This window comes from Salvia splendens, chromosome 19, assembly GCF_004379255.2.
Source record: "Salvia splendens isolate huo1 chromosome 19, SspV2, whole genome shotgun sequence".
In the NCBI taxonomy this organism is placed as follows: domain Eukaryota; kingdom Viridiplantae; phylum Streptophyta; class Magnoliopsida; order Lamiales; family Lamiaceae; genus Salvia; species Salvia splendens.
In genome coordinates this window covers 2,130,753-2,157,588 of record NC_056050.1, presented here as the reverse complement: position 1 = coordinate 2,157,588, position 26,836 = coordinate 2,130,753, and the positions used below count along the sequence as shown (strand labels likewise).

At 36.0% G+C, this 26,836-nt stretch overlaps 5 protein-coding genes and 1 pseudogene across 11 annotated transcripts; 5 read left to right on the top strand and 1 right to left on the bottom strand.

Moving 5' to 3' along the window:
* The first annotated feature begins 974 nt into the window (after positions 1-974).
* LOC121780133 (protein GET1-like) lies at positions 975-4,201 on the top strand. Its single transcript, XM_042177656.1, has 8 exons — positions 975-1,137; positions 1,406-1,563; positions 1,699-1,778; positions 2,348-2,418; positions 3,223-3,293; positions 3,371-3,452; positions 3,561-3,610; positions 3,820-4,201. The coding sequence occupies exons 1-8, from the start codon at positions 975-977 to the stop codon at positions 3,889-3,891; spliced, it is 747 nt and encodes a 248-aa protein (XP_042033590.1). The 3' UTR covers positions 3,892-4,201.
* Positions 4,202-4,760: 559 nt separating this feature from the next.
* LOC121779662 (protein KRI1 homolog) lies at positions 4,761-8,063 on the top strand. The gene is made up of 2 exons (XM_042177025.1): positions 4,761-6,773; positions 7,598-8,063. The coding sequence occupies exon 1, from the start codon at positions 4,839-4,841 to the stop codon at positions 6,744-6,746; it is 1,908 nt and encodes a 635-aa protein (XP_042032959.1). The 5' UTR covers positions 4,761-4,838; the 3' UTR covers positions 6,747-6,773; positions 7,598-8,063.
* A 396-nt stretch (positions 8,064-8,459) lies between these two features.
* LOC121779663 (biosynthetic peptidoglycan transglycosylase-like) lies at positions 8,460-10,527 on the top strand. Its single transcript, XM_042177026.1, has 5 exons — positions 8,460-9,011; positions 9,203-9,328; positions 9,486-9,637; positions 9,715-9,826; positions 10,103-10,527. The coding sequence occupies exons 1-5, from the start codon at positions 8,526-8,528 to the stop codon at positions 10,235-10,237; spliced, it is 1,011 nt and encodes a 336-aa protein (XP_042032960.1). The 5' UTR covers positions 8,460-8,525; the 3' UTR covers positions 10,238-10,527.
* Positions 10,528-10,908: 381 nt separating this feature from the next.
* On the top strand, positions 10,909-14,801 carry LOC121779664 (selenoprotein K-like). The gene is made up of 4 exons (XM_042177027.1): positions 10,909-11,044; positions 14,154-14,257; positions 14,333-14,480; positions 14,575-14,801. Exons 1-4 carry the CDS (start codon positions 11,026-11,028, stop codon positions 14,610-14,612), a joined length of 309 nt encoding a protein of 102 aa, XP_042032961.1. The 5' UTR covers positions 10,909-11,025; the 3' UTR covers positions 14,613-14,801.
* Positions 14,802-20,247: 5,446 nt separating this feature from the next.
* LOC121779896 lies at positions 20,248-22,403 on the top strand (annotated as a pseudogene).
* A 218-nt stretch (positions 22,404-22,621) lies between these two features.
* LOC121779894 (fluoride export protein 1) lies at positions 22,622-25,803 on the bottom strand. 7 transcript variants are annotated; one of them, XM_042177348.1, is made up of 7 exons: positions 25,546-25,803; positions 24,334-24,770; positions 24,166-24,240; positions 23,948-24,046; positions 23,660-23,852; positions 23,174-23,592; positions 22,622-23,090 (listed from the first exon to the last, which is right to left on the bottom strand). In XM_042177348.1, exons 2-7 carry the CDS (start codon positions 24,709-24,711, stop codon positions 22,872-22,874), a joined length of 1,383 nt encoding a protein of 460 aa, XP_042033282.1. In that variant the 5' UTR covers positions 24,712-24,770; positions 25,546-25,803; the 3' UTR covers positions 22,622-22,871. The 7 variants fall into 7 exon arrangements, with proteins under 7 accessions (XP_042033282.1, XP_042033286.1, XP_042033288.1 ...); XM_042177352.1 differs by having other exon boundaries at positions 24,334-24,735; XM_042177354.1 differs by having other exon boundaries at positions 24,334-24,726.
* Between the last annotated feature and the right edge of the window lie 1,033 nt (positions 25,804-26,836).

Sequence of the window (26,836 nt, the reverse complement as noted above, 5' to 3'; positions counted from 1 at the left end):
CAACGTTATACTAAGAAATACTAATATAACTTTATATTGGGCCCAAATTTAGTAATAGGCTTAATACAATGAGTCCAATGAGTGACAAACCTCTTATTTCGTTCATACACCAATCTACTTCGAATTACCTCCAAATAGTTGTTAAAATTTTAAATCATGTATAAATGAAAATAATATTATCATTTATGAGTTAATTATTGATAAGTGTTAGTTTCATGTTGAAAGAAAATAATACTCCCACAGTCTCATCTCAAGTGATTGTCTGCTTTTCAGCACGTGTTTGGAGAAAATGATATAATAAATATTTAAATTGAAAAGAAAATAAAGTAAGTATGAGAATAATGTAGATACGACTCTCTTCTATATTATTCTCTCTGTTACTTTACTTTCTTTCCACTTTAACTATTTATTACTATCATTTTCCCCAAACACGTGCCAAAAAGAAATCAATCACTTGAGATGGAACGGAGGGAGTAGTATCATTTATGAGTTAATCACTAATAATTGTTAATTTCACCGTGAACAATTGTCATATCTTGTTTGAACTGAAGTAAACATAACTAATCCCGACAAATAAAAAGAAATGAAATTATAATTAGCCCTGATGTAAAAATAAATAAGAAAAAATCTCAAAAAAGGAAATAACTTAATTAGTTAGAACATCTTAAAAAAATATACTCTATGTCCTATTAGAAATGAAACAGTTCCCTTTTTGGGTTGTCTCGTTAAAAATGAAACATTTCTAAAAATGAAAACAACACTCTCTCTACTCTTTCTTCTCTCTTACCTTACTCTCTCTTTATTAACTCACAAAACAACATTATATAAAATCTCGTGCCAAAAATGAAATGGTTCGGATTTAATGGGACGGAGGGAGTACAACTCAATTTAACTGTGACATAGGAATTGGGAGTAGTTGAGACTTTGTGAGTAGGTGAAATTATTTGTTGTGGACAGGTAGACATTATCACATGATGACGTTGAATTTGTACGTGTTCATGACCTTGACTGGGTTCGGGAACTTTGACCCGGTTAAGGATCCGACCAACTATAACCTCGTCGACCCGCCGTTGATGGACACGGTGGCGGTTCCGAGAGGAGGATGGACTGCTGTCAGATTTAGAGCCAACAATCCAGGTTGATTAATTCTCTATTTTCAAATTTTCTTTTTATATTTTGATATGAAATTGGATTTTGGGAATGATTTAAGTTTTGTTTTCGATTTTATTTGCTTGACATTTGAGATTTTTCCATTTTATTTATTATGGTACAAAACAATCTATACTAATGTAATTTTATCAAGAGTTTATTTTTGAAGTTTTTGATATAGAGTAGGATCAAATTGACTTGCCCACGACGTCGTTTAAGCCAATGAACAGTATAATTGTTTCCCACAAAATTGAAGGAAAAAAAGAGGCAACACAGTTACACAGAGCCAGAGAAATCGAAGAAATGGATGACACTCAAACGGAGCAGAGGAAATTGTTTGCAGCGCCAGTGATTTTCATCCTTGTATTTGCTTTCCACATCGTGTCTAACTATATCGATTCCCAAAAAAATAAGGTTTCCTTCTTCTTCTTTTCCTATTTTGATGGAGTTAATTGATTTCGCTTTCCAATTTTGGGAGCTTATCGAATTTATCTGATGTGAAAATACATATGATTTTGATATCTTAACATTTATTTTTGGGTCACACAGAAAGGATCCGGCGAAAATTTGGACGGTAAATTGCGACGCGAAATCAAGCAGCTTTTGAAGGAGGCCAGTACTTTGTCGCAGTAAGTACGATTCTGCATATTTATGTATTTCTATGGTAAAATTATAAGCTTGCGTTGGTTGTGATTTTGATAAATAATGCCCGATTGTATGCATGATTTCATCTTCTTTTATTAATGCAAGTTTATTATAATTGGTAGGGGAATCAATCAATTCTCTTAAGTTATTGAAATTCACTTATTTTCCAGAGAAGCCATATATTATTTGGATTGATAATATATATGATCATTAGATTAGTACTATTACTTTGTAAAGTACACATTCTCTTCATGGACTCACAACACTTTGAATTGCATGAAATGAAGATAGGAACATAATATGATTACGATATCATGCGTTTGAAATATGTTTGGGAAGCCAGTCGAACATGGTGACAGTAAAGTGGTTAGGCAGGATCACACAATCAGAAGCAAACATTGAATACTTATCCATTTTTGGAATTGGTTAATCAATCAGTTGAGCCTCCAGAAATTTATAAATTGCATTAAAAAGTAGGGCTGCTTTCATTTAAAGTTCTCGTGTAATCTTGTTATTGGGTATGGATACTCATTTTGCCTGTCATTGTTTTCAGGCCTTCAACGTTTGCTCAAGCTGCAAAACTAAGAAGAACAGCAGCTGCAAAGGAGAAGGAACTTGCAAGATGTAGGATATAATTTATTTTCCAGTTCTCTTTTTTAGAAAATGATTGTCCTTAAAGTGCCATGTGAATCATAATATCTTACATGTTTCAGACTGAGAAATGCACGTAATAAGTTAATAACATGCATCCATAAGAAGCTTGTTTATCGGGATCCTTTGCATTGTCAATATTACTCAACCACTGAATTATTTGCTTGCTTCTAATATTTCCATAATTTTGAATTCAGCAACTGTTACTTTTTGTCTTAATTCAAGCACTATAATGATTTGAAATTTCACTGAACTTGAGGGATTTGACATAGATCATTTGATCCGAGCTAGTTCTTATTGGATAAAAATCAACATATTCATCATCTTGACGGCCTTCATTGACATGGTTCCACCTGTAATCTGTGGTTGGTTGGTGGTAGGCGATCTGAATCAAATTATCAGCTCTCGTCATCTTTTCATGATGTATACCTGTTTTGCAAGAAAGTTTGAGCACCGTTTCATCATTCTGGTGCTGTTTGCCTTGTGCCAAGTCTATCTAATTCTTATGTTTGAACTTTAAAAGGATAATCCTGAGATGTCAAGCACCGTTTCTGGCCTAGATGCAGCTGTCTTGACTCTCCATTGCACATATGTTTATAGTCACATTCTTCTTTTGTTTATTTCGTTCTTATTTATTGCTGTATGTCATCTTAGCTTGTCTCTGTTTTCATTTTGTCTTAAAAGTATATTGACTCATTTAATGCTCATTAATTGTGTTGATGTATTGCATGTTTGAATATTCAAGTTAATAAGTTTATGTTGTACCAACCAATCCAGATCTAGAGATGAAAGAGAAGGATATGAAGTTGTCAGTTAGTGCATATGGAAAACACTTGATGATATCAAAGGTCATTACTTAACTCTTAAATGCTGCTCAGGGGATCAATCTTTCAAAGTGCTTAGACTGTTGGAGTTTACTGTGCAGGTATTTACGTATTTTGTGCTGATTTTATGGTTCTGGAAGATACCCGTGGCCACAATATCTGATCAACTCGTGCACCCATTTGGTAGTGCTTCTCTCCCATCTTGTCTTTCCTTTGTTGTGTGAATTTCATTATAGTATGAAAGATATTTCTATTCCTTGACTCTCGACTTATTGGAGCTTGCTTTTGCAGGAAGGTTGCTTTCTTGGAGAGCAGGAAGTTCTTTGAAGGACAGTGTTGTGGTACTGAAACCCCTTCCACCCTCTTTTACTGCCTGCACCAATTTTTTTGCTTTCCAAAAAAAAGTGTTTGTAGTTGGTTCCTCTCTTGCGATCGTTTAAGACTACGCCAATAGGAGAAGCCAGCCAGAATATATTTTCACTGCTTCGTGGAAGCGGTGATCTTTTGTATTAGAACGAGGCTTCTGATGTTCCATTTTATGTGTCTGCAGATTGGAATCATACCATGGTTGATAGTATCCACCAGAGTGAGCAAGTTTGTTTGCAGGAAGGTATTCGAGTAAGATTTAAGGATGTTTTGAGTCTAATGAACATCAACAGCAGAAGGAGACTACTTAGATTAACCTGTCATTATACTTTTCCCTTTTCTTTTACCATTATTTAGATTATAAGTTTCATATTATAACAAGTGATCAATCAGTTCAAGTTCTGCCCAGTTTTGGTGTACAGTCTTTATTTTTTCTTGTACTTTACAAAATAGGATCCAAAGTGTTGAATGTACAAAGCCAGCAATGTTTTTGTGTATCTGATATGTAAAACCAGTTGCTTGGCTTCAACAGAAACATTACATGATACACTAATGAATTGTTAGTATACAATGTGTTGATATATTCTCATGTGAGTTGTCTCAAATAAAAAATACGAAGTAAGAAGAGATTAATTGAAATATCAAGTTAGTCAATCATTCAATGACTAATTGATTTTTAGAGTTTCATTAAGATTTTGTTGATCTTCCATTCCCTTCACTTCATGTATCAAGTATGTTTCAATGAATAGAATCATATCTAGCCTTCGTAATTTTTACCTGGTATTAGAGGAAGCCCATACCCATGCTGAATATGCCGTCATAGATGGGACATGAAATAAATACAACATATGAATGAATGCCATGTGGGTGCGTACTGCGATATTCATATGTGAGTTCTTCCATGTCGAAAATACGAAATATACATCAATTTAAATACCAACTTGCCATGTCTTAGGCAAGTAGAGTGACATCAATTTAAATACCAACTTGCAATGTCTTAGGCAAGTAGAGTGACATGGGCTTCTCTATATGATGAGAAGCCCACTTTATCTTTGGGCTTTGTGCTACTCTCCTACAACCCAAGATTTCAAAATCAGGCTCCAAGATTTATACACTAAAAGTCTAAAACCCTAAATCTAGAAAAAAAAACCCTAATTTGAACTCAAAAACCTGGTCTTTGCTGACAGTCTCAATCCTCCGGCAATGGATCGTTTACAACTCTTCGCCGGCGCCGGAGATTCTTCAGACGAAGACATTTCCAAAATCGAAATCGACCAGGAATTCGCCAAACGCTACGAGCACAACAAGAAGCGAGAGGAGCTTCACAGGTACGAAGCCCTCAAGAAGCAGGGCAAAGTCGACTCGTCGGATTCCGAGGAATCCTCGTCGGAGGAGGAGTTCACGAAACCGAGTAAGAAGACCGACGCCAAATTCTTCGATGCGTTGATTAAGGTGAAAAATCAAGACCCGATTTTGAGGGAGCCTGATGCGAAATTGTTCGATTCAAACACCGATGACAGCGATGAAGACGAGGATTCTGCTATTAAGAAGAAGGAGAAGAAGGGGAAGCCGATGTATTTGAAAGATGTTGTTTCGAAGCAATTGATTGAGGCGGGTCCAGAGCTGAGTGATGAAGAGGAGGAAAATGGGGATGATGCTAATAAGGTGAAGAGTTATTCGCAAGAGCTGGAGGAGAGGAGGAAGCTGATAGTGCAATCTTTGGATGAGGGGGAAACTGATGGTGATGATGATGATGGGGATTTTTTGAGAGTGAAGAGTGGGAAGGATGAGGAGGATGAGGAGGAGGATGATGTCCTTGGGGAGAAGATGGATAAGTATTTTGGGGAGGATACGAATTTGGATGACGAAATGATGTTTTTGAAGGATTTTTTCAGGAAAAGGTTGTATGATGAGGAAAGTAATGTGCGGGGCGATGTGGAGGTAGACATTTCGGAGGACGAGGATGAGGTGGAAAAGCAAGAGGATTACGAGAGGGAGTTTAACTTTAGGTTTGAGGAGAATGCTGGCGACAGGGTGATGGGGCATTCGAGGAGAGTGGAAGGATCTGTGAGGAAGAAGGACAATGCGAGGAAGTCGCAGAGGGAGAGGAAGGAGGAGAGGATGGCGCAAGCGGAGTTTGAGAGAAAGGAGGAGTTGAAGAGGTTGAAGAACTTGAAGAAGAAAGAGATAAATGAGAAGCTGGAGAAGATTAGGGAGGTAGCTGGGATTGGGAAGGCGGAAGGGGTCTTTTTAGATAAGGATGATTTAGAGGATGAGTTTGACCCCGAGGCTCATTATAGGAAGATGAAGGAAGCATTCGGTGAGGAGTATTATGGTGCTGAGGACGTGGATCCGCAGTTTGGGAGCGATGACGATGAAGACGAGGAGGGTCTTGAGAAACCGGATTTTGATAAGGAAGATGAGTTGCTTGGACTTGATAAGGGTTGGGATGAGGTGGATGAGGCCGGTGCAGGGTTCAAGTCGGTAAGAGAACGAATAATGAAAGATAGGTTGGCTAAAGGGGAGGAAGATGTGGTGGATGAAGATGAAGGCGATGAGCGAAAGGAGAGAGGGAGTAAGAGGAAGAGAAAGCACAAACCGAGTGAAGTAGAGAAGGCAGTTATAGAGGAGCTCTTGGATGAGTACTATAAGTTGGATTATGAGGACACCATAGGAGATTTGAAAACAAGATTCAAATACAGACCAGTAAAGGCTAAGAGATTTGGATTGACCTCGGAAGAGATTCTTGCGCTGGACGACAAGGAACTGAATCAGTATGTCTCTTTGAAGAAGATAGCTCCATATAGGGAGAAGGAATGGAAGGTGCCTAGAATCAAGACTATCCAGCTAAAGGAAAGTAAATACCGAAAGGGAAATAGTTCTCGGGCTGTTGATGAGGATAAGAAGGGGAGGCACCATGAGGGTAAGGGAAAAGAGGTGGAGGATAAGGCGGTGGGAAGTGAAAAATCACAACCCGTGGAGTCGAATGGGGACGAGGCAACTATTTCCAGAAAGAGGAAGAGAAAACAGCAACAGGCTGAACTCAAGATTTCTCAGTCCAGGCTTATGGCATATGGGAAAATTCCCTCCAAATCGAAGAGCAAGAATTGAAGTTTTGGATACTTTTTTCTGTAGCAGGTAATGTATTTCTGCAAGCACACATATATGTAGTCTTTTGTTGTTGTGCACAATTAATGTTTTCTTTTTTGTTTTGCTGTTGCTGCTCTTTATTTGTTTGGCCATTTATGATTAGTCTAGCTGTTTCAACATAGCAAAAACTTAGTAACTGGGTGAACATTATTATATTACTTTGTGAAGACTATGCCTTTTTTATTGAAAGAACTATTATGCCTGAAGTGCAATCCAAAATTGGAAATTCCTTTTTAATGGAATATGGTTCATGTACTCAATTTAGAGTCTTTTGAAGAAATCCATTTCTTTATAGCTTTTCTAAAACTTATCGAATTAAGGATTTTGGTCTGCGATCGTGTAGTTTGATTTCTAAATCTTGATGTTTATTATTTCTATTGTCAATTTGTCTTATGTTTTCTCTGTCATTAGGCCTTCTTCAGATCATTTTTTCGAACTTTACAGTCAATCCCGTTACATTTAGCTCCTACAGCCTATTTCAGTTGTCAACGTGAGGGCGTGTTGTTTTAGGCTTGAACATTACATTTACCCCTTTTAAAGTCCTTGTTCCTTTTCTGTCTGTTATACTTTTTCTTCATATAATCATGCTTAGTTAATCAAATGGAGAAGTTTCATATACTGCCTGTGACTACACCCGAGGTATATGATGTACGATAGTGCACTTGAACATCTACGTGCCAGAAATTTTATTGCTGCATATGAATGCCACTGTATCCTTAATTTCATTCTGCATCTCGCTATTTGCTTATAGCTTTTCAATCGTTGTAAAACAGCCTTTAATAGTTTGATGTCTTTGGTTTTTTGCATTTCAGATACTAAATTTAGTTGAGATGACATAGCATACATCAACGATGCTCCGTGTATTTCTCAGCCCTCCCAGCATTGGAATGAAAGACCACCATTGCTCATCAGAAATGCTCGACTCTGTAGTTTCAGCCACAGATGCTCCCGTGTATTTTAAATACCGCCTTTGCCACCACCACCCTATGGGGTTAAGGTACAAAGTAGACGCTTTCAGATTCATCTTTCCAAGTGAACATGGATGATGATTTTTGTAAACTGAAATGCAGAGAGACATGTAGATTAGAAGCCATTTAACTTATTTTTGTGAACTAGTTGTATTCCTATTCTGAGTGGGATGAGATTTTTGCACTTCAAAGAGTTCTATTGTTTTGCATTCTACTTTGGCAGAAAAAGTTGAAATTTCTTGTATCAAACATGTAACTTATTGTAGAATATGAGTTGATACATTTTACATCGGTTTTGCAATTACTTTAATTTTTGTTCTTAAAGAGTCTGATTACACTTCATTTTTCGATATATCTATTCTTGATTACATTGATAGCTGTATATAACACAACGTTTTTCTAAGGAAAATATCGAATTAGTCTCATCAATTTCACTCAACCACTTTGGTCATTTTATATTTCATCTCTTTGCTTTGTATAATCATCATTTTATTTGGAATATAAAAGAATCATTATTTCTATCTGAACTATATCTAGAAATTAGTAGAATTAATTTGATAATAAACTACAGAATTTTTTGAAAGATGAATCAAAATTGGGGCATAATTACATCATAAGAATAAGAGTTATTATTATAATAGAAATGACAACACTATTCATCATTTCTTTAAAAAATACTCCATTTTTTATTCTAATATATTTATTGATTATCATAAATATTATTATTATGGTGTGATAATTTCTACTCGCATCAGAGTTTGTGGAAGCATCCATGATCCATGTCCGACCAAACCACTTTTCCGATCCTACATTCTTCTCCACCGCCGCAGCGCCGCCATTTCCAACAATCTCCGGCAAAGGCACTCGGTCGCTATCGTTTACATCAACATTAAACCATAAATTACCCCTAAACACCAACTACCAATTGAGCTCCTCCTTACAACGCCATTATTCCCTCAATCGCAGCTCAACCTTTTCCCAGTATTTGTTCCTCTCCGCATTCTCCGTCGCTCTCTTGATTCTCCGCCTTACTTCCTCCGTAATCCTTCCAGATTTCTCTCACCGTTGGCGCCAGCTGATTGCCTTTTCTTCCCACGCCGAGGCCGAGCTCATCGACGCCCCCGATTACCTCTTCGATGCCGCCGTCGCCTATGAAGACCGCCGCTTCTTTAGCCACTTCGGCGTCGACGCGATTGGCGTGGCACGCGCCGTTGTCTCGCTGTCTGCGCGTGGCGGCGGCAGCACTATTACGCAGCAGGTATATTTTTGGGTATTACATTTTCTGCTTGCAGTTGCATATCAAGTGTTTGTGTTTTTTCCGGAGTGAATCAATTCGTTGTTTTCTCCTTTAAAAAAACAAAAATCTTTGCTGTTTGCTATTAGTACTAATTAGTTTATGAAAAGTATCTAGTGCTGGGATTTTTCAGATTTGCCTAATTGTGTTTGCAGCTTGTCAAAAACACTCTTTTGAAGAACGAGCGCACATTTTTGAGGAAATTTGTGGAAATGGTGCTGGCAGTAGCACTCGAGAGGAGAATTTCAAAATTGAGAATCTTGAGTGCTTACTTGTGTAAGGTAAAGCTCAACTCTTATCTAGTTTTGTGTTGTCAATGTTGAATTTTGCTAGTTTTCGCTTTGTGATATTCCCATGTTTGTGTAGATCACTGCAAGTCCTTGAGTGTTCATATATGCTCCTCATTCATTAGATACAACTAATGTATGTAATACTCAGATATACTGGGGACATGGCATTTACGGAATAAATTCTGCATCGAAGTTTTATTTTGGAAAACATCCGTCTCTTCTTACTTTGGGTGAATGCGCCCTGCTCGTGGGGATGATCCCCGCCCCAGAGGTCCGATCACCATTCCGAGATTACCATAGGTTGGTATTTCTTAATGCTGGCTTATTTTACTCGTACTTGTGTATCTATATCCTATCTGAAGTTATCCTATTTGTAGAGGAAAGACCTTCCAAGCTAGAGTCTTGAAGAGGATGGTTGGTGGCCGTTTCCTCAATCTTGAGGCTGCACTTTCTGCCATGAGAAAATCCGATCCATTGAAATTTGTGAAGGTAACCGAATTGCTTGTTCAATCTGTAGAGAAAGTCTAATGGTGCAATTAGGTGTGAGGCTAGAGAGTTCTTTACATTGCAAATCTTCATAACTTTTTCATGTGATATAAGAAGGTAAATTTAATCGAAGGATTCAATCATCAATCACTTATATAAATGGAGGTTTCTTAATTTAGTGGTCTCTTATATACCTATACATGTGTTTTTGACAAAAAAGAAAGTAATAAAACCTCAACACTTTAGCTCTTCTGACTAGTGTTTGTAAGTTCCATATAGGCGCCAGAAACTCCGATAAAGTTGGGTTTGGAGGACTCGTGGGAGTGGGAAACAGAGAGCTCTGTATGGGAAGTGAGGGAAGAGATGGAGAAATGGGCAAGGAGTTTCACAGCTAAAGAATTTGAGAGAACTTAAGACCCAACGACGAAGCAAATTCCTTCCAAAAAAGATGGCTCACGGCTTCTTCTCTCGGTTTTACATCATCCTGTATCGCTGCTGAAGCTATGCTTCTCGAGATATTGATATTCGTTCGTGGTTTCCATTGGCTGCACGAGTGACTGCTGCGTGCATTGTGTGTAGAAAGATATGAATGATGATTTCTCTCAACTTGGGTAAGTTTTGGGGTTCTTACACTGTTGCCAACTGATGATGATACTCTGTATTTATGGCTAGAAATCTAAGATAACCATTTTTGTTTCTCTCTATCTTATGTTTATTCCCTCTTTTTCGAATTTTATCTTTATTTTTACTTAATAAATTGATTTTATTTTCAAATTCAATCAGAATATAGTAATTTGAAATTTTCAACTGAGATATAATTATAACCGGAATATAAGCTATTCCAGTAGCGAATTTAACAACGGAAAATTGACCCTTGTTTAATTAATTTTTTTAATTCATTTATTAAGTTAATGCGAAAACTGATGCTTTAGATTAGTAATGAAAAATGATGAAAAGACCTTTAATTTTATAAAATCCACTAATAAATCCACCTGGGAAAACACTACTAAAGGTGCTGATTTGGCGAGCTCTGATTGGATCCTCCAACTAACGTTGCTTACGTGTCGAAACTGCAAATATCTCGTGGCGGTGTTCCGGTGATGTCGGTCACACCTGATTACTACCCCGACCTCTATATAAAGTTATGAATTTGTTTCACGAGTGCGAATAAACCAAGGAAGACTCCGGAGAATAGTTGTACCATGGCATACGTCGAGAGAGGTGCATTTCTCCCACTTTTTTTGATAAATCGTTGTTTTTTCCTTCTGATCCTTGAGCTAATTTGATGTTTATTTACAATTTTCGTATTTCGCGATCCTATTTTTCACGAATTTGGTGCAGAATGATTCGTTATTTGTTGTTAATTAGAGTGATAGTTTATGTTCATCTTATATAATTTGTGATGAGAAATCTCTGTTGTGATGATTTGTTATCTTCTTAAATGATCGATCGCTCGGTAATTCGGAACATCCCTGTAATTGCGGCTTGATTGGTTGAAATTTGGGATAAGCTTTATAATTACAGCAATTTTATTTCGGTATCGGTCGAGGACTAAATTTATCCGATAATCTATTCGACATTGAAAGTCTTATTATTGCGCTTCAGAGATGACGAAATGCCTTTCTTTTTATTCATTCGTGGATAATTTTGAATTGCGAAATTTTGGATTTGAATAGCAAAGTTTTGTTTCATATTTTGAAGTTGCTGGTTGTGTGCGACTCTCATTAAACAGCCAGCTAACCGACAGTCAAATTGTCATGGATTTCCAATTTGAGTCAAGGGTATATTATTTGTTTAAAAAAATTAGAAGAATAATGTTAATTATTCTATACACATGTGTGGTTTGATAGCTCTTGAGCAAGTCAGTCCTCCCTGAGCCACCTTAGAATATGTTGTTGGGTCTAACTTTGCAAGATTTGTGTGATATTAAAAAGTTAGAATTATGCTATACTCGTGTAGGACATCTAAGTGAAAAACTAAATTTGTGGCCTCTGTGTTGTCTGAGATGGGGATAAGCACATCGAAAAACAGAACTTTTACTGTTATCTATTTGTTTTTTTATAGCTATCAGGCAAGTTATTCCTCATTGAGCCCCTTAGAATATTTTTGTAAGAGTGTATTGTTAACGATTCTGTATTGGGAGAATTGATTTGACTGCCAAAAGTAGTGATTGTTTTATAATTTTGAGAGAACTTTGACTTCATGTGTTAAAATCACATCATTTATAACTGTAGGAAGCAGTTTTATGTAAGTATTATAGGGATGTATTCATTTCCTTTTCCTATATTTCCTCCTTTTTCCTTCTTAATATCAGCCATTAGATTAGAGAAATGGACGGTCAAGATCAACATTGGGTAATTAATCCCGTGTTGCATTATTTGTCCTATATTGTGCATTATGAGGGTACAATAGTAATCTAATAATGGCTGGAAACCGCTACGAATAATGCACCACATGGTCACGAGTAATGCATATAATTGCCTATATAATGCACAATATGTGAACTGCAATGCATACGAACAAGATGTGTTGTGTTATGATGTTTGACACATGTTTCTTGTTTCCCCTAAGGGTTTAATAAGCTTAGGGGCTAGGGTATAGTACGTAGACATGTATGTAATCTTCACATGGTAACGAGTAATGGATATAATTGACTATATAATGCACAATATGTGAACTGCAATGCATACGAACAAGATGTACCATGTTATGATGTTTGACACACGTTTCTTGTTTCCCCTAAGGGTTTAATAAGCTTAGGGGCTAGGGTATAGTACGTAAACATTACTAAATGCACGTACGTAATCTTCAATCCGTTGATTAACCCATATACACAATACCTCTAATAATGCATAATATACTGAGATAATGACAATTAACAGCTACACAATGCACTACCTAAACCAAATAATGCACATACGTATATTCCAATAACAACGATTTGTTAGTAATGTCTACGTACTATACCCTAGCCCCTAAGCTTATTAAACCCTTAGGGGAAACAACAAACGTGTGTCAAACATCCTAACATGGACATCTTATTCGTATGCATTGCAGTTCACATATTGTGCATTATATAGATAATAACATCCATTACTCGTGACAATTTGATGAATTATTCGTATCGTTTTATAATTTGTTATTAATGCGTACGTACTATACCCTAGCCCCTAAGCTTATTAAACCCTTAGGGGAAACAAGAAACGTGTGTCAAACATCATAACACAACACATCTTGTTCGTATGCATTGCAGTTCACAAATTGTGCATTATATAGTCAATTATATCCATTACTCGTTACCATGTGAAGATTACATACGTGTCTACGTACTATACCCTAGCCCCTATGCTTATTAAACCCTTAGGGGAAACAAGAAACGTGTGTCCAAACATCATAACATGGTACATCTTATTCGTATGCATTGCAGTTCACATATTGTGCATTATATAGTCAATTATATGCATTACTCGTGACCATGTGGTGCATTATTCGCAGATACCAAAATGTGGCAGTTACTTTTCCGTCAAATGTCAATAATAACCCTGTAATGCATACAACCACCTTCTATAATGCAACACGGAACCAGTTTTATAGAATCAATCTAATCCGTTGATGCCTTAGATCTAACGCGTAATATTAAGAAGGAAAAAGGATCTAAGATGTGAAAAGGAGAATAACGCTCCCCAGTATTATATACTTAATTAGATATATGAAACAGATTTGTTTGGATGTCGATCCATTTTGGACAGTAGGATGTAAAATTGAAATCCTCAAACAAACACAGCTATTATTTGTGAGCTCATACATGTATTTTCCACTTTCCAGAAAACCCTTAGGCCCTTCTTGGTATGATGTGATGGAATGTGATTCCTACTTCCATTCTATTAATTTGCTTGGTACGATGGAATGAAGGAGGGAATGGAATGAAAATGCAAAGAAATTATCATATTATTCTTATCTTCATTCCATTCCATTATACCAAGAAGAGCCTTGATTTCTTGCATTATGCTGTGTATCTTCCACCTGTTGGCTTGATAAAAAGTCTTTTGCACTGATCTGAGACATACTGCTTTATTGATGTGATCTTTATTTGGTCTGTTTGTTATCTACCGAGACATGCGAATCCTATAGTTTTTGAATGAGTTGAGAGGTCCAAAAAAAGTTGCTTAGTTTAAACTGGTTGCTGATGGGGTTGAAGCTGAACCCTTTGTTTGAGAATAAACATGGGTTAAAACCATAATATTTTTTGTATATAAAGTAACATCTATGTAGATGCATTGTTAGATAGTTGTATCTATTTGCACTTATTAGTAATTTTCCTGCCCTTCAGGTGTTATCAAAGATAAGAGATCAATATGGCGACTGAAAACAATCACAGACTTCTTCTGGGCCATAATCAACATGATTGGGGTCTTTTTTGCCACGATGTTTTCGGTAATCCTATTCTTCTGGCTAAACTTTAGCATTTGCACTGCAAATCATGCCCTCATTCTCCCCTACCTCGAGCAGATGGAGAAGTCTGAAGCCTACCGGAAAGGGTCCGGTGCCAGCAAGAAATGGGACGGTGGTGGTCCAGGAGGTCCGGGAAGTGGCCCATACGGTGGTGGTCCACGTGGGCCACCTCGTGGACTAGATAACGTTAGAGGAATAGATCACAGTAAGCCCCTTCTCATCTTGTACTAATCTTCCTGCTACGTTTTTATTGTTCCTTTCGTTAGTTATCGACTTGAAATATATAAATCCTGCTTCAGGTGCAGCTCCTGCCTGTGGCTCTTGCTGTGGAGGTTAATCGAAGCCGTTTATTAACCATAACGATCAACCAGGTGCAGTTCCATGATCAGAAAAATTGCATATTGTGTGACATGTTTTTTTTTATTAAACAAATTTGGGAGTTTCAGTTTCCAGTATATAGCTAATAGTTAATTGACATGTACCTGTTATTAATCTGTTTTGTGTATTGAAACTTTCTTTCTTCTCAGTGTGTTGTTTGTTTTCAATCAATTATGTTACTTTAACATTGGCAGTTGGTGTGATTTGAGAATATACTTATTCATCTCTGCAGTGCTTAAAACATTCATCGATAGCTTTTCTGAAAAAAATCAACCAACAAAATAAGCTGAAAGAAATACATTTGCAAAACTCTGGGCTAAAATTTGGAATGCAATCAATAAACTAAATTTACTCTTTTACTTCACACCAAAATTAACAAATGCACAATCTTTAAACAACACAGTATGTGATATGTTTATATACATTTGTAATCCGACGAATATCATTTGAAAGCTTTAAAATAGATATTTATATATTCAAGAGAGAACTACGCAAATGGTCCTTGAACTATGCCTTTTGCACGCCAATGGTCCTTGAACTTTAAAAATATCATAGATAGTCCCTGAACTAAGGGATAATCACATTTTTGATATATTTTCACTTTTCAGACTAATTTCATACCAAAAATACCCCCAAAAGCTTGGAGGGTATTTTTGTCCATACAAAAAATAGTCATTGTCACACTTAATAGTATTAGTTTAGTATCAGAGACCATTGAAGTGCAAAAGACATAGTTCATGGACCATTTGCGTAGTTTACTCTATATTCAAAGGTAGCTATTGGAATTCAATTTAAGAAGAGCTATTAAGAAGAATTATAATTTAGATGGAAATTTATTTATTAACCTTGTAAATCTTTACCCATAGATTGAAAGCATGTATATTCATATTTTCTTGGCGAAATTTCACGAGTTATGATAATAAAAATATGTAAAAGACATATACATGAGTATAAATTATTCGGAGGAGTGTGTGATCCGTTGCTAACTTTTCTTAAGTTGCTAACTTGCTAACTTGCTAACTTATCAATGCAATGCATTAAAAATGTAAACACGATGATACTGAATTATCAACATAGACTTAAGTTGATATTTTAATAAATTATGTTAATATTGATGTTTAAATGTCAACACAAATATGTGTTGCCATTTGAATGTGTTCGTGTTGAAATTTTTAATACACTAGGATGAGTTAGCAAGTTAACCATTCAAGAAAAGTTAGTTTTTTAACGCAACCCTATTGGAGGGTGTATATATATCCCAAACAATTACTCCTACTATATACATAATTCCTTCCACCAATTCTATAAGTAATATGCGATGGAGATGACGCAAAGTTGTTATTTCTGTTTTTTCTGTTTTACCACCATGACAATGTAAGATCACTTTACGAAATTTTCTTCCATCCTCAAACATAAAAAAAAAAATACTAGTATATCTCAATTCAAAAGATTTACAATACAACAATTATACCAAAAAAAAAATACAAAATGGAAAAAGTGAGCAATAATCAAGAACTTCCTCCAGAGTTCATCCAGCCTGAGGCGGAGCAGCCCGGCCTAACGACGTTCGAGGGGGCCGAGGCAGAGGTCCCGGTGGTGGACTTCAGCGGCCCCGAAAGCCTAGTAATTAGAGCCGTGTCTGAGGCAAGCAGCAAATGGGGGCTTTGAATTAAGTGTGAGAGATTGTAGATTTTATGGGGCTAGATACAATTTTATTAACTGAAGCATATATAATATGTGAAGGCGAGACTAGTGAAATCGTAGTTGTGAGGTTACATTCTAAAATTAATTGGTAAATAAAGAAGTGACTTATAACTTATAATTTTGATTTATGTATAGTCAACAAATACGACTATGTATGATATAATGTACTAATGGAAGAGGTTAGTTGGAAAATTAAGTCATAGCCTCTATGGAGAAGGATAATTCCGTGGAAGTATTTGAGCCACAATGGAAATATTAATTTTATTATTTCTTTTTATTTACTAAAAATATTTTTGTATGGCTTTATTGGTTGGATATTGTAATCACTAGTTGCATGTGAAAACAATTTGGTTGAAAAAGGAACGCATAGATTGGTCCATTCATGGAGGCAATTAATTAACCTATAACCCATATTTTCACAAATTAAATAATTGTTCGGCGTGGGTATTATTTGGCTACAAGAGATATAGATGCATAGACATGGAAATGAAAAAGATTATGTTTAACCAAGTATTAATGAAATTAAAGATTTGCACCAAACCTATAATTAACAGTATAATTTTGCTCGGGTTGCATTGACATCTCTATATTTTTGTATGATATACATTTTAAATGATTATTTATTGAAATGATAGGCATGTTATCGATGTTTCTTACATCCCTAATGCCTTGATCATCCACATTGGGGACCAAATTGAGGTACCTACTTAATTTTTATTATTATCCAGTCTTCTTCACTAATTAAATTGCTTTATTTTTAAGAATTAACCAAGAATTTTTAATGCATAATGAAAATCAATCTTATTTCTAACATCGGGGGAGTACAAAAAGTCTAACTTGAGTGGTCGAGGTTTGTTTTCACTTTCTTTTTCGGTTACTATCATTTTAGTTATTTCGTTCATAAAAATAAGCCTTTCCATTATAGTAAGTACTTTATATAATAGTTTTCATATAGTATCAATTATTTACCCTTTTTTATCACGCAATTTACCACTTTCTCCACTCAATATATAAGACTAAATACATATTTATCTTTCTACAAATTGACACAATATGGTCGAAATTATTTATAAGTAAATATAAACTTATAAGAAAAGTAATAATATAAAACTTTAACCAAGATCTATGTGAACTTTGAAATAGCCTTTTTTGAAAAGAGTAGTAGGTAATGAATACTTATGATGCAGAGTAATAGTATTATTATTGACTTTTAACTTAATTCATGAGTAGTTGGGCCATATAAATGACTTCATATAGATTTGAAATTTTCGAGGATTACATAAGGAACAAATTAAATGAATCATTCATACGTTTAGAAATACAGTATTAAATAAAATAATCCTACACAACTAATATTGACATAGGTATACAGAATATAATGTTATCTTACACATTTACGTAATTAAACATTTTCATGTACATAATACGTGTGGATTCCATAACCAATTATTTATCCTAAAGCATATTAAGAAACGAATCATTTTATAAAATCAATCAAATCCGAAGAAAACAATATTCATGCTTCTTATCACCTTCCTGCATTTTTAAGTAAAAAACTAAGTGATTCAGACATAGACATATGCTTCTTATCACACTGACAATATGCCAGACCATTGAATTTTTATTCCTAATATTGTATGTGTTCATTAAATTGATATTCATAAAGTACTCAATAAGGATACAATTTACCAACCACTTCAAATAATTTTAAACAATAAACATTAATTAACTCTAACCTTGATATATAAGCATAATCATTTAAGTAATCAAATTGCATATAATATATGTAAAATATTTAAGCTTGGTTGTGCTACAAATCCGTTTTAAAATAGTATAAACTAGGAGTTGTGAATACATAATTTTTTTGCGAAACATGACCAATTTACCGTGAAAATGATGAATTCAAAGAAAACAGGCTGTGTATGGCTATATCTGTGATGATGCAAAAAGATTCACACCACAGAATCCACCTACTTATCCTTAGAGCACCCGCAACGCGGGCCGTGGGCGTTCCGCGTTTCGTTCCTCCGGAACGAAACCGTAGCGGAACGCGTTGCGGCGCTACGTTTCGTCACGGTTCCGTGCCCATGCCGTCCCGGGTGCCGTCGGCACGAGACGCGGCACGGTCTGTGCCGCCACGCGCTTCGGCGACGTGGCTCTCCCCGCGACGTGCGTGACGCCCACTCGCTGCCCCGCGAGTGGGCGTCGTCACGGTGACGCAATAATTCGATTTTAAAAAAAAAAACAAATTTAAAAAAAAAATACTTTTATTTATAAAAATTGTTTTTATAATTAAAAACAATTTTTACAAATAAATGAATACAAGAAATTCGTAATATCCCATATATATTTGATGGACTTGCGAATTTATGAAACCATTCTTGGTTGTTTCTCTTTTATAGAGACAACCTTGAATGTTTTATGTTCCACTTTCGATGTGGGACAAACTCATTCTTGGTTGTTTCTCTTTTATAGAGACATCCTTGAATGTTTTATGTTTCACTTTCGATGTGGGATAAAATCATTCTTGGTGGTTTCTCTTTTATAGAGACATCCTTGAATGCTTTATGTTTCACTTTCGATGTGGGACAAACTCATTCTTGGTTGTTTCTCTTTTATAGATACAACCTTGAATGTTTTTATGTTTCACTTTCGATGTGGGACAAACTCATTCTTGGTTGTTTCTCTTTTATAGATACAACCTTGAATGTTTTATGTTCCACTTTCGATGTGGGATAAAATCATTTTTGGTTGTTTCTCTTTTATAGAGACATCCTTAAATGTTTTATGTTTCTCTTTCGATGTGGGACAAACTCATTTTTGGTTATTTCTCTTTTATAGAGACAACCTTGAATGTTTTATGTTCCACTTTCGATGTGGGATAAAATCATCCTTGGTTGTTTCTCTTTTATAGAGACATCCTTGAATGATTTTGTCCCACATCGAAAGTGAAACATAAAACATTTAAGGATGTCTCTATAAAATTGTATTTTAAATTATGTCATTTTTTTTAGGATTTTAATTATGTCTTTTTTTATTTTTTTGAATTTTAAGTTGTATTTATATTTTATGGTGTAATGTTATTTTAATTTTAATGAAGTGTGTTTGTTTTAATTGAATTGGATTGGAAATAAAAATAAAAATGAAATTGAATGAATAGTAATTTAAGGAACGGTTAAGGAACGGATAAGAAACGGAGGGTTGCAGGTTCCGTTCCTTAGTTAAGGAATGGAGTAAAAAAGTACAGTGGGGCCCTCAAATAGTGGTTTAAGGAACGAGATAGGAACGGTATAGGAACAGCGTTGTGGATGGCCTTATACATCCAAGGAATCAACTTCACATCACATCCCCAGATATGTCACAATTAATTTGAAAATTGAAATAACATTGCACCTACCAATATTTCAATGCAAAATTAATCAAGAACATTCATGGAGTAATAATTATGTGAAAATGGATGCATCCTAATGTGAATGAATGTGAAAGGGAAAATGGTTTTTTTTTTCCTATAGATTACATATTGTTAAAATTATGATCTATTTACATTTTGTTTACAGATATTGAGTAATGGGAGATACAAAGCAGTGCTTCACAGATCAGTAGTGAATAAGGACATAACAAGAATGTCATGGAGCCACCTCCACATCTAGAAATTGGCCAAAATATAAGACCAAGAAGTTTAGTGATTATGCCTATTGCAACCTCAACAATATTCCACAGTGAATTTGATGACCTTCTTTTACATTTCCTTTTTTAAGAAGATATATATATAGCCAACAACCACTCTACTACACATACATATTGGACTATTGGAGATTAGACTCATTGTTGGAACGTTATCCTTTACTCCACTACCAACAATAATAAATTAAAGCAAAGTGCACTATTTACAATTATACCCTCCACTCACTTATAAATAAAGAAAGGAATGGACACAAAACCCTAGAAATTTCACAAAGAGAAGAATGGAAGTGGAGAGAGTGCAAGCCATAGCTTCACTATCCAAGCTATCAAACACCATCCCTTCCCAATTCATCCGGTCCGAAAACGAGCAGCCCGCGGCCTCCACCCTTCACGGGGCGGTCCCGGTGATCGACCTCGGGGGCGACGAGGCTGATAAGCGAAGCAAGCAGCGAGTGGGGGATTTTCCAAGTGGTGAACCACGGAATATCTGATGAAATCATCGCGAAACTGCAACGAGTTGGGAGAGAGTTTTTCGAGCTTCCGAGGGAGGAGAAAGAATTGGTTGTCTGGAATTGAAGGGTATGGAACAAGCTTGCAGAAGGAGATTGAAGGGAAGAAAGGTTGGGTTGATCATTTGTTCCACAAAATATGGCCATCTTCAGCTGTCAACTATAACTTCTGGCCTAAAAACCCTTCTTATAGGTAGCTGATTTTCATCATTACTATATTTTTTAATATTTACATATGAGAAAATCACGTCTCCAACTTAACTAGAGAATAAATTTCAACCATTATATAAAAAGAAATAGGAGGATGAGATTGGATGAATTTTAAAAATTGCAATTGTTATGAACTAAAAAGCCATTATACTAATAAACTCTGTGTTTTCAAATTTAAAATTTTTAAAACTTAGATATCAACCTTCTATTTTTTATCTAGTGGTTGAGATTTGGTTTTTAGTTATACACTAAAGAGGTAATGGATCTATAACATTACTCTGGGAACTTATATTAATATTTCAAGAATTTGATATTTTTGTTTCTTTTAACTAGACTTGATTATTTATCTTATTTATGAATTTCGCAACTACTTTATTAAGTACTATAATTTCACAGTTGTAGTTCTTAAATGCTAAGAATAGATGTAAGTCCTGCATTTACACTTATATTTATCTTATTTATGGATCTCACAATTATATTTACCAAAAATTACGTGATTGAAAGAAAAAAAGTAGAGTACTTATTTAAAATAAAAAAATACTACTATTAAAATTAAACAACGCATATTTTACATATGCATGTTTATGGATATGATATTACACACAATAAGTAAAGTTAAAATCCATTCTTATTTTTCGTTCAAATTATTGAAAAAGCTACGCCACGTGGCAAGCTCCTATTGGAGAGTGCTTTTACATGTACACTGTGCAGCATGCTTTATTGATCCACAGAGTGCTCAACGGAGTGTTGAGCACTTCTTTCTAACACATTGATACATACATACATACAATGGCAGAGAAGCAAATGAGGAGTACGCGGAGAAGCTTCTAGAGGTTTCGAACAAACTGACGAGATGGTTGTCGCTAGGGTTAGGGCTGGAGGAGGAAGGCAGCTATGGGCGGCGAAGACACCATTTATCTGATGAAGATAAACTACTATCCGCCATGTCCCCGCCCCGACCTCGGGGTGGTGGCCCACACCGACATGTCCGCGATCACCATCCTCGTACCTAACGAAGTTCAAGGCCTCCAAGTGTTCAGGGATGGCCATTGGTACGAAGTCAAGTACATACCTAATGCCCTCATCATCCACATTGGAGACCAAATTGAGGGATTCTAAAAAAATTTAAATTAAATAGTCTAAACAGTTGTTCCACTTCTTTTTTGTGTATTTTACTTTGCAATTTTCTTTACACTGATTTGATTAATTGACAGATACTTAGCAATGGGAAATATAAGGCTGTGTATCATAGGACCACAGTGAACAAGGAGCACACAAGGATGTCTTGGCCTGTGTTTGTGGAGCCTCCTCCTGAGTTTGAATTAGGCCCAATTTCAAAGCTTGTGAATCAACAAAATCAAGCAAAATACAAGACCAAGAAGTATAAAGATTATGTTTATTGCAAGCTTAACAAAATTCTTCACTCATTTCTTCACTCCACAACCTTTTGCTTTGCTACACCCAAATATATATAGAGTGGGGAATAATTTAGATTCGTTTGTACGAGACTGTCTAGCGAAAACTCGTTCTTCGATCTATTCTCAACTTTCAGCGTTTTTCATAATTATTATCTAGACATTTTCGAAATGGATATTAATCCATGATTGTACTCCAAAAGTATGAACTGTTTCTCTATTTCCTCATTAGTCCGTCCATGAAAAGTATGAACTTTTCAATTTTGTAATAGTTAAACATGCTATTCCGATTTAACCATGCATCACGAGCAGAATCGACCATAATTAAAGCTAGAAATTCGAAAATTATGCTTATTGTAAGCTTAACAAGCTCCCTCAATGATCAATGCTGCTTGTTGTAATAATCTAGTCATAACCCCTCAACCAAGATGATCATCAATTTCAGATAGGCAGAAGCTCATTTTTAACCTAAAACCACTCATTACTTTACAATTATAAATCTATTATACTATTGTAATAAATTACAAATTATAAACCATATATATTTGAACTTATCATCTTGAGCCAAGAACAGACTGATCATGAGAATTGTAGCAATATTTCTTACCAGCTCCTTTCCGAGTTTCGAATTTCAATGAATGAGATCGTACCTAGCCCCGTGAAATGTAACACGGACGAGATCAAATCGGCCTTGTTTTAGTCATAACCCCTCACCCAGACTGGAACAGAGTAGATAAGAGTTCCCAAAGTGAATGAAACAACAATAGTGATGGCTGCATAAGCATAAGCCCTCCATGGATGCTTGCTCTCCCTCATCGCATGAAACTCCGCGACGAACGTCGACACCGTGCTCAGGCAGCCAAGCAGACCCAACTGGACCCCACTTGCCACAGTATTGCACTCCTTACTTCTCACCTGCATGCATACACCGCTTTCAATGAATGAAACCGTACCTAGCAACGAAATCATCACAATATCCGAAAAAGGTTGATAATTACCGCCTTTTTCAGCGTCGCGAGTGCAGCCATGACACAAGCAGCAGAAACATTGGCAGCAAGAGTGCCAAAGGGCATCCATTTAAGGGCCGCGTCTCTGCCTAGGCCACGCCCGTTGAGACGAGCCAAGTACCACCTAATCCAAACGCCCAACGGCCCCACCATGCAAGCTAGGAACAGCTGTGCCTCGCTGCTTCCAGAATCAAACTCTCGTTTCTCTAAGGCTCCGAACACGCTCCACAGCAGGGCTAGCACCAGCAGAAGCATCACCATGAACGTCGTTAGGCAGGAGTACTTGTGTGAGGTGGAATCACCGAAGCAAGGACAGAGAGGTCGCGAGTTTGATCGTTTTTGGAGTAGCCATTTCAAGCCCTTGGCGGTCTCAATCCCGAAAATGATCGAGTAGGCGACTAGAAACAAGCCTGTCGAGATGCAACGAACACACATGTTAACGCCATTGCTTGATGTTTAACTAAGTTCAGTACTGACCTATAACGACGCCAAGAACTGCGAATACCCATTCCCCGTTAACGCTGAGGTCAAGCATCTTCTGATTCCAGCCACTGAAGGTTGTGAGGCTTCCTAAGAAACCTGTTGATAAACCAATAGATAATTGATCCGATACTTTCATGATGTCGGGTTTGAAGACCACACCGAACCACCCCATCAGAAACGAACCTACCTGAGGAACGTATGAACCCGAGAAAGCAAGGTAAGTTTCCATCAAGCAGATGTCAAATTACAATAAACCAGCACATAAAAGAGATAGAGAGCAACCATGTTGGAAGGGAGATCGGGGTACATGTAACTCCGGTCACTCGTTGCACCAATTACATCTGGTCCGAAGAGATTTTGAAGGCCATATCGAACTAGAATCTGTCCACGATTAAAAATCGAAAGAAATGGTAAAGTTTCTTTTGTTTATCTATGCTTAACTATGGCACAACAGAGATGAAAAATGCAATCGCTCACATAAATAGGGACTAACAGATTACCCCTAGAATTCCAAACACAGCAAGAGAAAGGAGGCAGGTAGTGTACTCTAACAACCACGGAACTTCTTTCTCGTCCTGCATACAAACATCGAATGCTACTTGACAGTCACCACGAGTTAGAATTAATCGAGAAAAAAACAACTTTCTAGTAAGAAGGGAACTACTTACAATCTTCTTTTCTTCATTTTGAACCATTGCATCAATAGAGAGGGGGGAAAGGTTCTCTAAATCTGGTGCTACATGAAAAGAAGCATCCGAGTAAGGCTGCAAGAGATTGTCATCTAGAACTGGAACGACAGCGCCATTCTCTGCGAAATTCTCCAAGGAGAAGTGACTCCTGCCACTTGCACTGACTCTATTGCTGTGAAGGGCTCTATCACCAATATCCCCTACCTCCGAGACAGACTCACTCTCGATCGCATCATCAGCGTGTCGTGGCAGAGAAAAAGATGTGCTCAACGAGCACCTTCTTGAAGAGCTCACTGCACTCAGTCGACCAAATGAGCCACTCCTTCTGGATTCTAGTTCTGGATTCTGATGATCCATAATCCTTTCCTCGTTCTACTCGAACTAGAGGAAACTTTAGTAAGAAACTTGAAAATTTTCTGTGTCAATTGACAATACAAAATAAGCCAAATCCAACTACTCCATGATGATAATAATATTGAGAGAACATGATCTCACAGCAAAGCTTTGTTGTTTATTCTATGGACAGAACTGTCTGAGCACATAATAAAACACAGTGATGCATAAGGAAACAAGATAGTATATGAATAACTACATAAAAAATCAAAACAATCTGAGGTGAGGTTAGGACATAAAACTTATGATGAAAAAGCATCCAATATATGATAAACAGTATCTAGTGAAAGTTACAATTTCAAGAACCATTAGCCCTTTGACCCATTCTACAAACAAATGTGAAATCCCCAATCCAGAGAAGAATAAAAACATACTTACACACACACATATATATTCCTATGGAAGGAAAATGGACTTTCTCTTGGTAAAGACAGCAACTTTGACAAAATAAAAAGTGGGGTATGTGCACATCTTTGCAAATTGAGGAAGACGAGTCAAAACTGGAAACAAGAAGTAAATTTCAAAGCAATGATTAAAATTGGATATTCTGCAATTCACAATTATAATGTTGAGATTAAGCTTTTCACAATAGACTTTGTACTCCACTAATGAAACAACACACAACCAATAAACAAATTCACTTAGCTGACAAAGAAACAATACATAGAAAAGGCATAAAGAGCTCCACTTGCAAAGAATAGTGTCAAAAGGTAAAACCTTTCCCACTTTTCAAATATTAAAATTCATGAAAATTTTCAGCCCCACTGCGTTAAAAATCCATTAATAAGTAGAAATTACCTTCTAGTTTCTGTGGTGGATTCACACGGACACAAAATCTAACGCTAATTAGATAGATTGTGGTTAAGAAAAACAGAGTTGTAAAGGTGTGGTTCAAATGAGAAACAACAAAAAGTGTGGAGAGAGAAGAGTATAGGGGCGGGGCGGGGCGGCGGAGGATGTCAAATTGGGAATCAAGATTGTGTGATAGAATAGCGTTGAAATGTGATTCCAACGAAATTTTATTAGAATATGTTCGTTATTGACGTAGATAGAGTGGCAGCAATTTCTTGGCCTACATCGAGAGCTTGACGTTTTAGATTTTAGTCTCCATTAATTGTGAAAGAGAGAGTTGACCTTATGAATTAATTAATGATTAATAGTATTTTATGACTTCCTCCTACCACCATGTAAATACTCCTTGTCCGATTGGAGAGGTTTTGGAATATGAGTCTCAATTAGCTGATCTTTCGATATTAGAGATTAATATGTGAAGTTTTTTTAAAGACGATATTTAAGAAAATGATATTTATTGAGTTTAGGAGAGAGAATAAAATATAAAAAGGAAAAAGTAAGAAGAATAAAAGAGAATAAAATAAGAAAGAGAGAATAAAATAAAAAAGATAAATATATTGAGTGAAAAATAATTTTATATATTTAATGTTTTGAGATATTTTTGAAAATATTACTATAATTTATTTTTAATTAGTATTTGAATCTACTGATTAGTAATTACAACATGTTTAAAAACATTAATCAATTCCAACTCAAAAAAGTAAAAGGTTTATTGAGTTCGAGTTGGGCTAGTTTAAAGCCCAAATCAGTTAAATAGTAGTACATGAATGCATGAGGCCATTAAAACACAAGCCCTAAAATTTTAAAATTGACGAAATCTTATTTTCCATTACTATATCTACTACTACTATTTTTAAAGCATTAGTATTATCTTACTCGCATTTAGGCATCCGTGGAATGATATTAATTCGTTGTTAGACAAAGCTTATTTATACTGCAACCATCCATAAAAAATAGACAAATTTTATACCGTCTACCAAAATTAAACTAATTCTAAAATGGAAAGTTTTAAACCAATATAAACACTACACATCATTCTAAATGTGGATCCCATAATCCATTAACACTAATTCTACAATATTTTCCTCCATCTCTCTTACTTTATCGATTCTGCATTAAAACTCGTGTTATTTACACAACGGTTAGGTAGCTAGTTCCTCACTATCTAACAGTCACTGACGTGACTCTATTTGGCTAGCTTCATCCATATAAACTATTATAATAATTACATTTTTGA